This window comes from Podarcis muralis, chromosome 2 (genome assembly GCF_964188315.1).
Source record: "Podarcis muralis chromosome 2, rPodMur119.hap1.1, whole genome shotgun sequence".
NCBI lineage: Eukaryota > Metazoa > Chordata > Lepidosauria > Squamata > Lacertidae > Podarcis > Podarcis muralis.
This window is the reverse complement of record NC_135656.1, coordinates 66,854,991-66,866,370: the sequence shown is the minus strand read 5'-3', so window position 1 is coordinate 66,866,370 and position 11,380 is coordinate 66,854,991. Positions and strand designations below refer to the sequence as shown.

At 48.3% G+C, this 11,380-nt stretch overlaps 1 protein-coding gene across 7 annotated transcripts in view; it reads left to right on the top strand.

Annotated features, from left to right (window-relative positions):
* The first annotated feature begins 1,918 nt into the window (after nucleotides 1–1,918).
* Nucleotides 1,919–11,380, top strand: part of EBF1 (EBF transcription factor 1) — a 383,413-nt gene continuing 373,951 nt past the window's right edge. For 3 of the 7 annotated variants that reach the window (XM_077924634.1, XM_077924633.1, XM_077924632.1), the window contains exons 1-4: nucleotides 1,922–3,098; nucleotides 4,824–4,980; nucleotides 5,611–5,674; nucleotides 6,678–6,733. In XM_077924634.1, coding sequence (XP_077780760.1) covers nucleotides 2,965–3,098; nucleotides 4,824–4,980; nucleotides 5,611–5,674; nucleotides 6,678–6,733 — 411 coding nt within the window. In that variant the 5' untranslated portion in view covers nucleotides 1,922–2,964. Of the gene's footprint in view, nucleotides 3,099–4,823; nucleotides 4,981–5,610; nucleotides 5,675–6,677; nucleotides 6,734–11,380 lie in introns of all 7 variants that reach the window. The other 4 variants (XM_077924631.1, XM_077924629.1, XM_077924635.1 and 1 more) reach the window with 3 other exon arrangements.

The following is an 11,380-nucleotide window of genomic DNA, read 5'->3' as shown; positions in this document are numbered from 1 at the left end:
CCAGAATTTGAGTCGGTTCCAGAACGCTGCTTGCAGCGGAAATGTTGCAGAGTGTGCGTGTATGGGTATGTAATCTCTCTCTCTGGAGAGAGAGGGGTGGTTCTTGAGAGCGTTTGTGAGAAGAAACTGCCACAAAGATACGTGTTACACGTGTGGCGCTCGTGTGCATGCATTACTGGGTTTCTTTTAACTGTCTTCGTCGTCTTCTCTTTCTCGGAACAAACCAAGCAAGAAAAAGAAAATAGTGGGCTTGTGTATATGTATATTTTTATTTTTAAAAACCCATCGCCGCTAACCCCGTCCATTTGAACCACAACGTCCTATTCGAGACCCGTGTTTCCAAGACTCCGGATAACAAGAATGAAAAACCATCACCGTTCTAATGGAAATCGTTCTAAACTGAAGTGAAACTCTTTTCTTTCAGGAAAGAGTCCTTTCTCCATTCTGCCCCACCACTCCCCATCCTAAAAAAAGAATTACCCGACCTTCCTGGATTTGAAAGAGGGATAAAATGAGCCCATTAGGCACTTTTTAAACTGATGCGCCCTTGGTTTATTGGTAAAGGAGAAAAGAAATAATAATTTTAATGTCCTTTGTGGGGCGAGAAGTGGCACTTCCTCGTCGGAGAGTGACTTCTACTATGTGGAGGCCACGTGAAAAGGAATAAGGGAGGACGAGAGAGACATAATAATAATAATAATAATAATAATTATAATAATAACAACGCGCTGAGCTATCTGCGCAACGAAGACTCCGAACGACGGGTTCTTATTTTAAAAAACACAAGGCATATTTTGTGTGGGTGCTTTTGTTTCGGTTTTTTTGCAGGCATCTGCCTTATGACCTCGTCCGACTATAAATTAGAAACAAATCCCACGAATCTCTCGATGATGGGGTGAGGGGGGGGGGAACTGTACAATCGGTCGTGAGAATGAAATGTAACAATGCGGACGGATCATCTGCTCTTTTTTTTAAAAGAGGAACACCAGCTTGGTGGTGGGTGACAGCTGTGCTCACAAAATCGTCTCCATTATGGAAAGGATGGTGGGGGTTGCATCCAGTCGGAAGAGCCTGTCACTGTGGCCCGCAACAACAGCAGCAGCAGCAACAACAACAGCATTGGAGGACGTTCCTCTTTTTAAATTTTTAATTATTATTTTTTGTGGTTGGCTGAGGGGCTGCACAGCACGAAAGTAACACCACCCGCACCTTGGGCACGTAACTTTGGGACGAGCGGCGGACGAATCGTCGAGGCGGCGGGAAGAAGGACCTTGGTGGGAACTTGGGGGAGGCTGCTATACTGGAAATATTTAACTCGATGTGCTGGAGTGGGAAAAAGAATCCCAAACGCAGCCACCTTTGGTTTAAGCGATGGGATCGCGAGAGGCCAAGAGCGAGGAATCAGTTGCTGGACGGCGCGCCTCGCCAGCCCGAACTTCCACGCGTCTTAAAACAAAAACAACACCACGAGGCTGCTGCCGGAGAGCCAGCGCGCTGCTCTCCGCCTGCATTTGCGCCTTTCCACTCCGATCCTGCCTCTTCCCAACCCGATCCTGTCCCCTTTTCCCCATCCTTCCTTCCTTCCTTCTCCTCGCCGCCCGCGGCTCTCGCGCCCTGGCTGGCAACTTTCTCCGGTCTTTTCCCGGCGAGGCGAGGGGGCGGGGCGATGCTAATGAGCGGGGCGTGTCCGCCCAGCCCGCCGCGCGACGCACCTCGGAGTTCCTCGCCGCCCATTGGCGAGCCGCGGCGCGGCCGAGGAAGTTGTGACGCTATGCAAATGGAGAGGGCGGCGCCGGGCCCGGGCCGGGCCCCGCCCCCTGCCCGCTGGGGCTGCTGCGCTCGTGTTTGGCTGCGGGGAGAGTCGGAGCGGATTCCATTGGGAAAGACTGCAAATCACTCCGGTTCGAGCGCGTGGGGGGGAGGGAAGAAGGGGGGAGGGAAGAAGCCAAGAGGATCGCCGTCCACCCGCGGAGGCTGCTGCTGCTGCTCCTGCTGCTTACCTTTGCCGGCGTGTCTTCCTCTCTCGCTCTCTCCAGCAGCCAGCCAGCCAGCCAGGCAGGCAGGCAGCTTCCTGCGCTGGGGAAGAAAGGCAGGAGAGAGAGAGAGGAGCCAGAGGAGCCCCGCAGAAAGAAAGAAAAGCAAATATATATATTAATATATACATGTTAAAGAAAGAAGGGGGAAAAGATCTTTGGCTGGAGGGAAAGAAAAGCCAGGAAGAAAAGGCACCAGAAAGAAGAGCGCGCGGGAGGCAGCAAACTTGACGCTCTCTTGTCACTGGAAAATGACACTTGAGGTAGCCAAGGGCGCCGCCGCCGCCGCCACAGCAAAAGCCGCCGCCGCTCCAGTCGATCCTATTGTTTCTTAAACTGCCTTCTTTCTCCGGCGATCCCGAGGAGGGTGACTTCGGCGCGGAACAGGGACGGCGCCTTCGTCCTCCGGCTTCTGGCGCGATCCCGGCCAGCGAACAAACGATCGTCGTCATCTTCATCACCATCAACATCGTTTTTTTTTTAAAAAAAATTATTGTTGTTATTCTTCTCCTCCAAAGGCCACTCCGCCACGCAGCCTCGACAAGAACCAGCTCGCCACCAGCCAAGCCAAAAGCATCCGCGGCCAACCCCGGGGGAGGGCGATTTCGGTCCCCCTCTGGATTCTCGCTCGTTTTGTTTTTCCTCCCCCGCTGCTGCTGCTTCTCCCTTTCAATGTCTGTGTTTGATTTTCTCTGATTTGCTTTGATTCCAGCAGCGGTTCCACAGAAAAAGAAAGAAAGCAAAGCAAAGAGCGAGAAAGAGAGAGAGAGAAAGAAAGAAAGCAAGAAGAAAAAAAACACTCCCTGGCGATTTATTATCATCAACACTATTCTTTGTTGTTGTGTTTTGTGTTGTTGTCGTTCTCTCTCTCTTAGATCTATATTATTACTATTTTTTAAGAAGAAGGGAGGGTCCTGGTTGCTTTTAATTCATGTTTGGGATCCAGGAAAGCATTCAGCGGAGTGGGAGCAGCATGAAGGAAGAGCCCCTCGGCGCGGGCATGAACGCGGTCAGGACCTGGATGCAGGGCGCCGGCGTCCTGGATGCAAACACGGCCGCGCAGAGGTACGTAGGCGCTGGCGCAGCATCCCTCGCTCCCCTTGCCTTGCCCTCCTCTCCCTTCTTGTCTCGGCAGGCTACCTCTCCAGCAACACCAGCTCTCCGCAGCCGACTTTTTGCCTGCAGGACTTTTGCGCTGGGGGCACTTTTTGTTGTTGCAAGCGCCTTGTCAGTGGCGTCTTTACGCGCGTTGCCTCTTCCTTCCTAGTTGGGCAAACACGTCTTTCTCTGTCTCTCGCTCACACTTTCCATTTCCCCTCCTCCTCCCCAAAATGGTTTTCACAATATGTTTACTCTTCCGATGCCCCCAGTCTCATAACCGTCTCTTCATCTCTCTCAAAAAAAGCTACATTAATAGGTGCAACGCTCTTCCTTCCCCAGCATAACCCTCCAGAAGATATAAGCACTAATGCAAATTGACCCCCGTTTCCTCCCAAAGCCTCGTTTTTTTTGTGTGTGAGTTGCAACAGGCAATGAACTTTTTCTAGATGCACAACGCTAGACGCGTGTGTGTGTCCCTTCTGCAAAACCTTTGCAATATTTATTGGGAGTCATCCTCCTCCTCCGCGGATGCTCTTCCCGCCCTCCACAGCCTTGCATTCTGCAAAGCCTCTGTCCCGGACATCTCTAAATCTTTCTCTTTCACACACCCCTCTTGCTGTCCGTGTTTGCGCGGAAGCAAGTCCGAATTATTGCCGTGGGACTCGCCTCCAAGCCAGCCCCGGTTCGGATTGCAGCCTGGGGCGCATTTGCTAAGACGGATCCGGAACCAAGAGCCAACTCTCGGGTTTAACTGTCATGTTCGTCTGTATTTCACGTCCATCCTTCTCTGCCCAGTACCACCCCCAGGAAAAATGCCCCTCTGAGGAAGGGAAAGTTCTGCAGGGACAACCCAAAGGTTGAAATGTTTAAAGTTTTCCTAGGCAGCCTGTGGCGGGATGGTTCCCATCGCAAAGAACCGGAGAGGCGATGGAGCCAGAGGCGCTCATAAAAGCTCGGGCGGAAAGATAAGGCACATGGCGGGTTTCCCTGACAGCTGAGGCCAGAGCGGAGGGGACTGCGAAAGAACAGCGCTGGGAAAGCAAAGCTCAGCTATCTCGGGCAGTTTAAAGCAATCTATAATTCAACCTGAATTTCCACAAAGTGGAAATAGAAGGTTTGTGGGTGGAGGTGGGTGTTTCAGGAGCAGAATAAATGTTTCATAAAAAAATAAAACCATAATCACTTTGGAGAGCATTGTTTCTTCCTTTCTGGCTCCGAGGAGCCAGGCGCTCCAACACGGGAGAGAAAGAAAGAAAGAAAGAAAGAAAGAAAGAAAGAAAGAAAGAAAGGCAACAAAATAGGTGAATCAATAAGTTTGCCTCCCCTGTAGGACTGAGCCACCTGCTCTGGTTTCTCCTTCGGGCTAGTGAGTTTCACAGAATTTTCTGCTGGAGATTAGGAGGACCAGGCCTGAAATGGACGTGGGTGAGGGCCCTTTAGCTGTGACCCGAAAGCTTGCTGGGCATTTTAGAAAGCCGTGCGGGACCCTGGCCCGGGACTTCGAGTGCTTTTCGACTCGCTAGCCCCGGCGCCCCTTACTCGGTGGCGTCTAGTGCCCTAACTTCAGCGAGGGTGACCAGAAAGGCGGGCAGGGGTGGCATGTGGGAGAGAGACCCCCTTGGAGATGGGAGTTAAGAGGGTCTTGGGACCGCCTCGGGGCTCTCTAACCGTGTGTGTCTTTGGCTGCAGCGGGGTGGGCCTGGCCCGGGCTCATTTCGAGAAGCAGCCGCCTTCCAACTTGAGGAAATCGAACTTCTTCCACTTCGTGCTGGCTCTGTACGACCGGCAGGGGCAGCCGGTGGAGATCGAGCGCACCGCCTTCGTGGGCTTCGTGGAGAAGGAGAAAGTAAGTGAACGTGTGAAGTGCGGGGTGGGTGGGTGGTGAAGAGGCTTCGACTGCCTCACCTGCGAATTGTAACCCTCCCCCACCCCTTGCACAACCCATCACCAGACAGAAAGAGAGAGGGAAGGAGCGCAATCCCACACCTCCATGCCTTAAAATTAGTTTTGCAACTATTTTGCACGCTATTGGGAGCGGGGGCATAACATTGCCTTTGCAAAATCCCTACCAGACGATTCGCCTTCCAAACTCTCGGAGGGTCCCTTTCTCCCCGCAGAACCTCCACCCCAATTGAGCCAGTTTGACAACTTTATGCCACCACAACGCCCCCACCCCGTCGAGTGTCTTCGTGACATCAAGGCGTGCCCCTCCATCCCTGGGCTTCCCTCGTGGGCTTCTCTTCGGTTGCAGCCCTGCCCCAGGCTTCTCTCTCTCCTCCTTTAGGCACTTTTGGTTAAGTGCTTCAAGCTAAATCCCCGCTTGAATGGGAAAAAGGGAAAATGAAAGAAAGCGGGATGTGTGTGTTTGTGTGTAGAAACTAAGAACAAAGTACAGTAAAGAAAAGCGCAGAGTGAGTTTGGAGCGTCCCGGTGGTCTGCCATCGTTCTTATATGTGTGCGCCCCTTTTCCCTTCAGGAAGCCAACAGCGAAAAGACGAACAACGGGATCCATTACCGGCTGCAGCTCCTCTACAGCAATGGTGAGCCCCTTTCCTGGCTCGGCCCGACCCTGACAGCTCGCGGCGGCTTGAAAGCTCTAGGGAGCTCCCTGGCTCAAGTGAACTGTTTACTCCTGGAAGTGAGAAGCCGGGGAGGGGAGAAGGGCTCGCTCGTCGGGATGCTTTAGGGGGGAAATGGATCAGAGGAAAAGAAAAGGGGGAAAGCCACCTCTCCAGTAGTCCCATAAGGCAGGACAGATTCTCTTTCCTTCCCCACGTGGCGACTGCTTTCGCTTTGCATGTTTCCAGCTCACCAGACACAACGTTCCACTTTGGTCAGTCAAACATGGAGGTCGCCAAGGCGGAGCAGGGAGGGGCAGCTGCCCCCCTCCAAATCAATATAAATCAATAAAAATACATAGCAAACGGAGGTTCTGTCCCCCAAAGCCCTGCTCCCCTAATAAAAGGCCTACCCTCCAAAAAAATCTTGTCTACGACCATGCAGTCAAACTCAAGGAAAAGAGGGAAAACTCTATTTTCGCCTCCACTCTCCCTTATAATATATATGCGCTGGGCTGGGGTGGGGGTTAAGGCGGGGTGACAAGTCAGACTGGGACCGATGAGGGCAAAGGGACACCGGAAGATGTCTCGAGGAAGATCTCTCCTTTACGCGCCATCCAAAAAAAAAGAAGGGAGGGGTGTCTTCGAAGTGTTTGTGTGCATGCTGGAGTGACAAGGAATTTGAACCCGTGTTCAATGGCTTTTCGGAATGCTAACGTCCTTGTTATTTTCGCGATCCATCCCCCCAAATTTTTTTAGGGTTGTGCTTGGTAATGATGACAATAAATAACAGTAACAATAATGGTGATTATTATGACAATCGGTTCCAAGGCCCTTCCCTCTTGCTCCTGGACAGCCGAGTAACCGAAGTTCAAGAAAACACCGATCTGTCCATTTTGTCATTTTCTGCATTATTTATCGTAACGACGCTCCTGATTAATTTATTTCTCTTCCCCACTCCCCATCCCCCCTCTCCTGCTCGTAGGGATCAGAACAGAACAGGATTTTTATGTCCGCTTAATCGACTCCATGACAAAACAAGTAAGTTCCTCCCGTCTTAATTCGTGCCTGTATACTTTCTCCTTCGGAGAGATCAAGCTGTGTCTGGGGTGGTGGGAGGCAACGCGTTTGGTTCGGTTCGCCGCGGGTTGCAGGAAGCTGAGACTGGGGGCTGGCTCGGGGGACCAGTTGGTTGGTTGTTTGTGTGCGTCCCCAGAATTGCGGAGCCGGCGATCGACGTGGGGAGCGCGCCGAGTGAGGTGAGGTCAAGGCGCGTAACGTGCGACTGCTTTTGTGTGCACGCTGCGACAGGCCGTGCAGCCCAGTCTCTCTTCCCGGGGGAAAGCGCAGCCCCTCGGACAACTTGACACAGATCAGCAAATTAGGGGAGGAGAGGGGGTTGGGTTTTCTCTTCTCCCCACCCCAAGATACCAATTCAATTTCATCCCCTTTGCTGTCCTGGTCAAGTTTACCCCGAAGTAAACCCCTTTGTTCCAGCTGCCTGCCCGCGGATCCTGGCTTTGCACGGCCGGGTGAAGTTGATAAACTCCTATCCAAACCAGTCCCACAAAGACCTGGTTTCTGGGGCGAGAGCCGGAAGATATTTTCTAACATCGGCCAGAGTTTCCAAACGCGCCTCATCTTCTGGTTCGATCCCTGTACGGGACAGCTATATATATTCCTGCATTGCGAGGGGTTGGACTAGATGATCCCGAGGACCCTTTCCAATTCTATGCTTCTGCTAAGAGCGGACGGTTGCCCTCGGGGCGCATTAGGTGCGAAGTATTTCTCTCTCTTTCCCCTACCCTCACATTTCCTACTCCAAATTCCTAGCCACTTAAAAGTCCAGGTAGAGGAGAGAGCCAGCAGTCCTAACGGTTAGAGCACAGAAAGGGGGAAAGTCCTCCGAAAGCAGGAGCGATGAGATGACGGAGATCTCGCCTCTGCGAGCGAGGGATGAAGTCCATCCGCTTGGAAAGGAAAGCGCGCCTGCGGCTGCAGAGCCCAGAGCAAGCCGCGCGCAGCTCAGGCGAAAGAGCGCTTTGGAATCGGCGTTTGGCTGCGATGGGCAAAGCGCCTCCTGCTCCCGGTTTTAGATTGGCCGGGAGCCAGGGCGGGGTGAAGGCGCCGCCGCCTTAAAGGTACAGGATCGCCGTCACAGCCTCCTCGCCAACCTCTCTAATGGGCCAGGGCCAAATAAGGAACTGAGATCGGGTTGCGGCCAGAAGGAGGAGGAGGAGGAGAGGCGGGGAGGGCAATGTTATTTGTCACACACGCAGAGATTAATTTTGTCTCCCCCCAAATCCGAAGTTTTAATTAGGCACAGTTGCTGTTTGAAATAAATAAATAACGTGCGGCTTCCTACTCCCTGAAGGCGTTCAGATCACAGGATTCTCCTCTCCCCCGCCCCCAACTCACTTTAATTATACGAATGAAAAGAAATAGAAAACAAACACAGCCACGCAAAAACAGCAACCAGCCAGTGTAGCAAATATTTATCCTTCTCTTATTTGCAATGACATTGCTAGTGTTTTTGGTGGTTGTTTTTTGGGGGGGTGGGTGGGTGGGGGGACAGCGATTAACTCATTAGAGCTTTGCAGCTGTATAACTAGGCAGTGAAATGTATGCCGGGAGGTTAAGTGACTGTTTTAGAAATGCTACGTTCAAATACATGCCTAGTTTTAATTTGTAATATGGGGAGCTGTTCCTGTGATGCAGGCTAATTTTGAGCATGACATTTGCTTCAGAACGCTCAAGTGTGTGCCAAGCAATTGTGTTTGCAGGTAAAAGGCTACACACAGAGAGAAAACCAAAACAGGAGGCAAGAATTTTGCCTCCCCAAATCCCAATATTTTTGTGCTATGATTTAATTAAAAACATTTCTTTTTTTTAAAAAAATCTAAAATTAAAAGACTTTAAAATCAGATCTTATTAGCATTCATGTTAATCATTTGAAAGTAATCAGTTGAGGTACATAGTCTTATTCAAGTTTTGTTTTTCTATTAAAAAGTTGGGTTTTTGTGTGTAGGAGGGGTTGCTCCACTTTAAAAAGGCCAGACAAAATATCCAACATTTGCACACATTTATAAACCAGTTTCTGGGTGTTTCAAATTCTGCCTTCAAAAACTTTTATTGCTTGGCTTTGTTTTTGGTGGCTTTTTGACACCAAACCAGAAAGGTCAAAGTGCTGAGTTTGTTTTAGAACACTGTCTTTGATGGTCCCTAAACATCTTTTCCTGCTATTGATGGCTGTCTTACAATAGGAAGAAAAAGAAAGAAAGAAAATGAAGTAATTATGTTAGACAATTCCATCATTCAGATACAGCTAATTGAAAGATACTCTTTTGAAAGAGTCTGTAGCAGGGGCTGAAACAAAAACAGGAACAATTCTCTAACAGCAAGTCTCGAAAAAGTGGTGAACAGAATTGGCTGAAAATGGATCTGTGAGCTCATATTTAAATTGGCAGAAGCCCTCACAGTGCTTTGGGGTGTGTCTTGTGTATTTCATGAGAAATTGCTACAAAAATACCATTAAATATTATAATTGAACAGCTTTTATATTACAGTCATGGAAGAGATGATGTTTCCACCTTTCATAATTATGATCCCCTGGTGGAAAGCGACTATTTGAGTTTCTATAGCTTTAAAGCACTTTCCTTAACAAGGCACTTTGCTTATGATTGCATTGTTGTCAAATCATCTGTGAGTTTTCTTAAGAAAATAAAAGGTGAATAGTCTGTCATCCTTCGCTTAAATACGATGGTGAGATTTAAGCAGCCTGAATGCAGGATTGCAGCCTTTGTTTGTTTGTAGCATTTATAATATAGATATTACAGGCTATAATCACCTTTGGAGGATGTCTCAATTCCCCCACCCCCTTCTGTATCTAAATCTGAAGTGAGGAAAAAATACAGTATCTTTTTTTGAGTTTGGGGTGGGATCGAAGAGTATCACTGACAAATAACATAGACAGAACCAAGATCTGAGGGAGAATGTTGCTACAGAACTACATTAAAAGCCTCTTCTGGGTGTGAATGTAGAAAATAGCAAGCTGGTGGATACAAGTGTGTTGTGTTATTTGCTTCCTTGTTAGGCCCATGAATGTGTTCAGAAGTGGCACATGTGCCTTTAAATATAATCAGTGGCTGTATCAGTTTTTGTGCGTGTGGTGATCTGATTATTATTTCTGGAAAGCAAAGACGCTTGCTAAATTTCTGCTTGAAACAAATTTGCTTGGGAGGTCTTGAAGCCTGTGCGCTAGTTAATCAAGGAAGGAAGGTCAGTGCTACATATGGCTTGCCAACGTGTCCAAATGTGGAGACATCGCTAGCGGTTTAGTGCAGAGTGTGCATAATATATAGGAGATTCCCGAGTAACTTTCAGCTTGTAATTAAATTGTGCAAAGCCTGGTTGGAAAAAAAAATTCTTTAATCTTTAATGCAAGTTAAACATATATTGTCAACCTACTTAGAGGGGCAGTATTCCAGTACACACGACTCAGAACAAATTGGATAATGGAATGATGACTCTGAAATGAAACTGTGGCAGGAGCATGCATGCCTTAATGGGGTGGCGTCAGCGGGAGACTTGCGCACGTGCCTTCGTCAACAATGACTGTCCTACACAGCAGTCACTGTTTCAAAGACATTTGTTGCAAATATTATTTTTAAAAAAATATATCTGAAAAGGTTAATGAACAAATAGGTTGTCCCTTTTGCCTTTAGGAAGGTGTCAGTGAAGAGACAGTATTGAAGGGAAAGGGTGGTTTAAATCTATAGTGATATTGACATAAGCATGCAGGTAACTGAACTATATAATCATTTAATTCAGAAAAATAAACTTTAATAGATGGTTTATTATCCACAGTGATTGCAATCACTTTCATCCAATTGTATTAGCATTATTATTATTCCTTTGTTTAAATGTCTGGATGCTTGAGACTCTCTGTATGAAAAGTCATGGACAGATGCTGGGCTTGAGATATTGCTTTTTTAAAAAATAAAGCAGGTCGTAATAGTGTTTTATGAGTCATGGATAGTATCCCAACTTCATCTGTATGTTTTTTTAAAAAAACAACCCCTAAAGCCTAAGAATAGACAAGGGTGTATTTTGGGTAGAAATCTTGAAATAGTTACTCATGAATAAGCCATTGTTGGCTTAAATGGGACAGTACCTGCATGCAACTGCTTGCCTATATTTAGCAGTCTCCGATGCTGCCTAAGAAATTAGACTTGGGTCCTGGTATAGTGACAAAGCTTACCCCAATTGGTCTTCAGTGAGAGCTGATTTAGGCTTATGGGCATTAATTTTGTCTCTGCATGCATATAAGCAAACACCCAATCTTACTTCCCTTGCCCCAAACATGTGAATTTGTCCCTGAAGTTTTAACATTGGCCAGGCCTTCAAGCGTGTGCATGTATCATGTTGTGTTTTATGTGTCTATATCACACTTGGCATTGGACGTATTGGCAATGTAAAGCTGGATGCCGTGGGTGCTTCTCAGCTCTGGAATGATGTGCATGTAAATATATATGTATGCAACCTGATAAACAATACCCTTCACTGAACAACGTTAAGTTCTCTTCAGTGCTGAGAGCAGATCTTTTCACAGTTCAGTCCTAATGCACTTCGTAGAAATAAGTAGAGCTGTTTCCTGCAGGACTTTCCCCCATGTAAGGCATTCTAGAT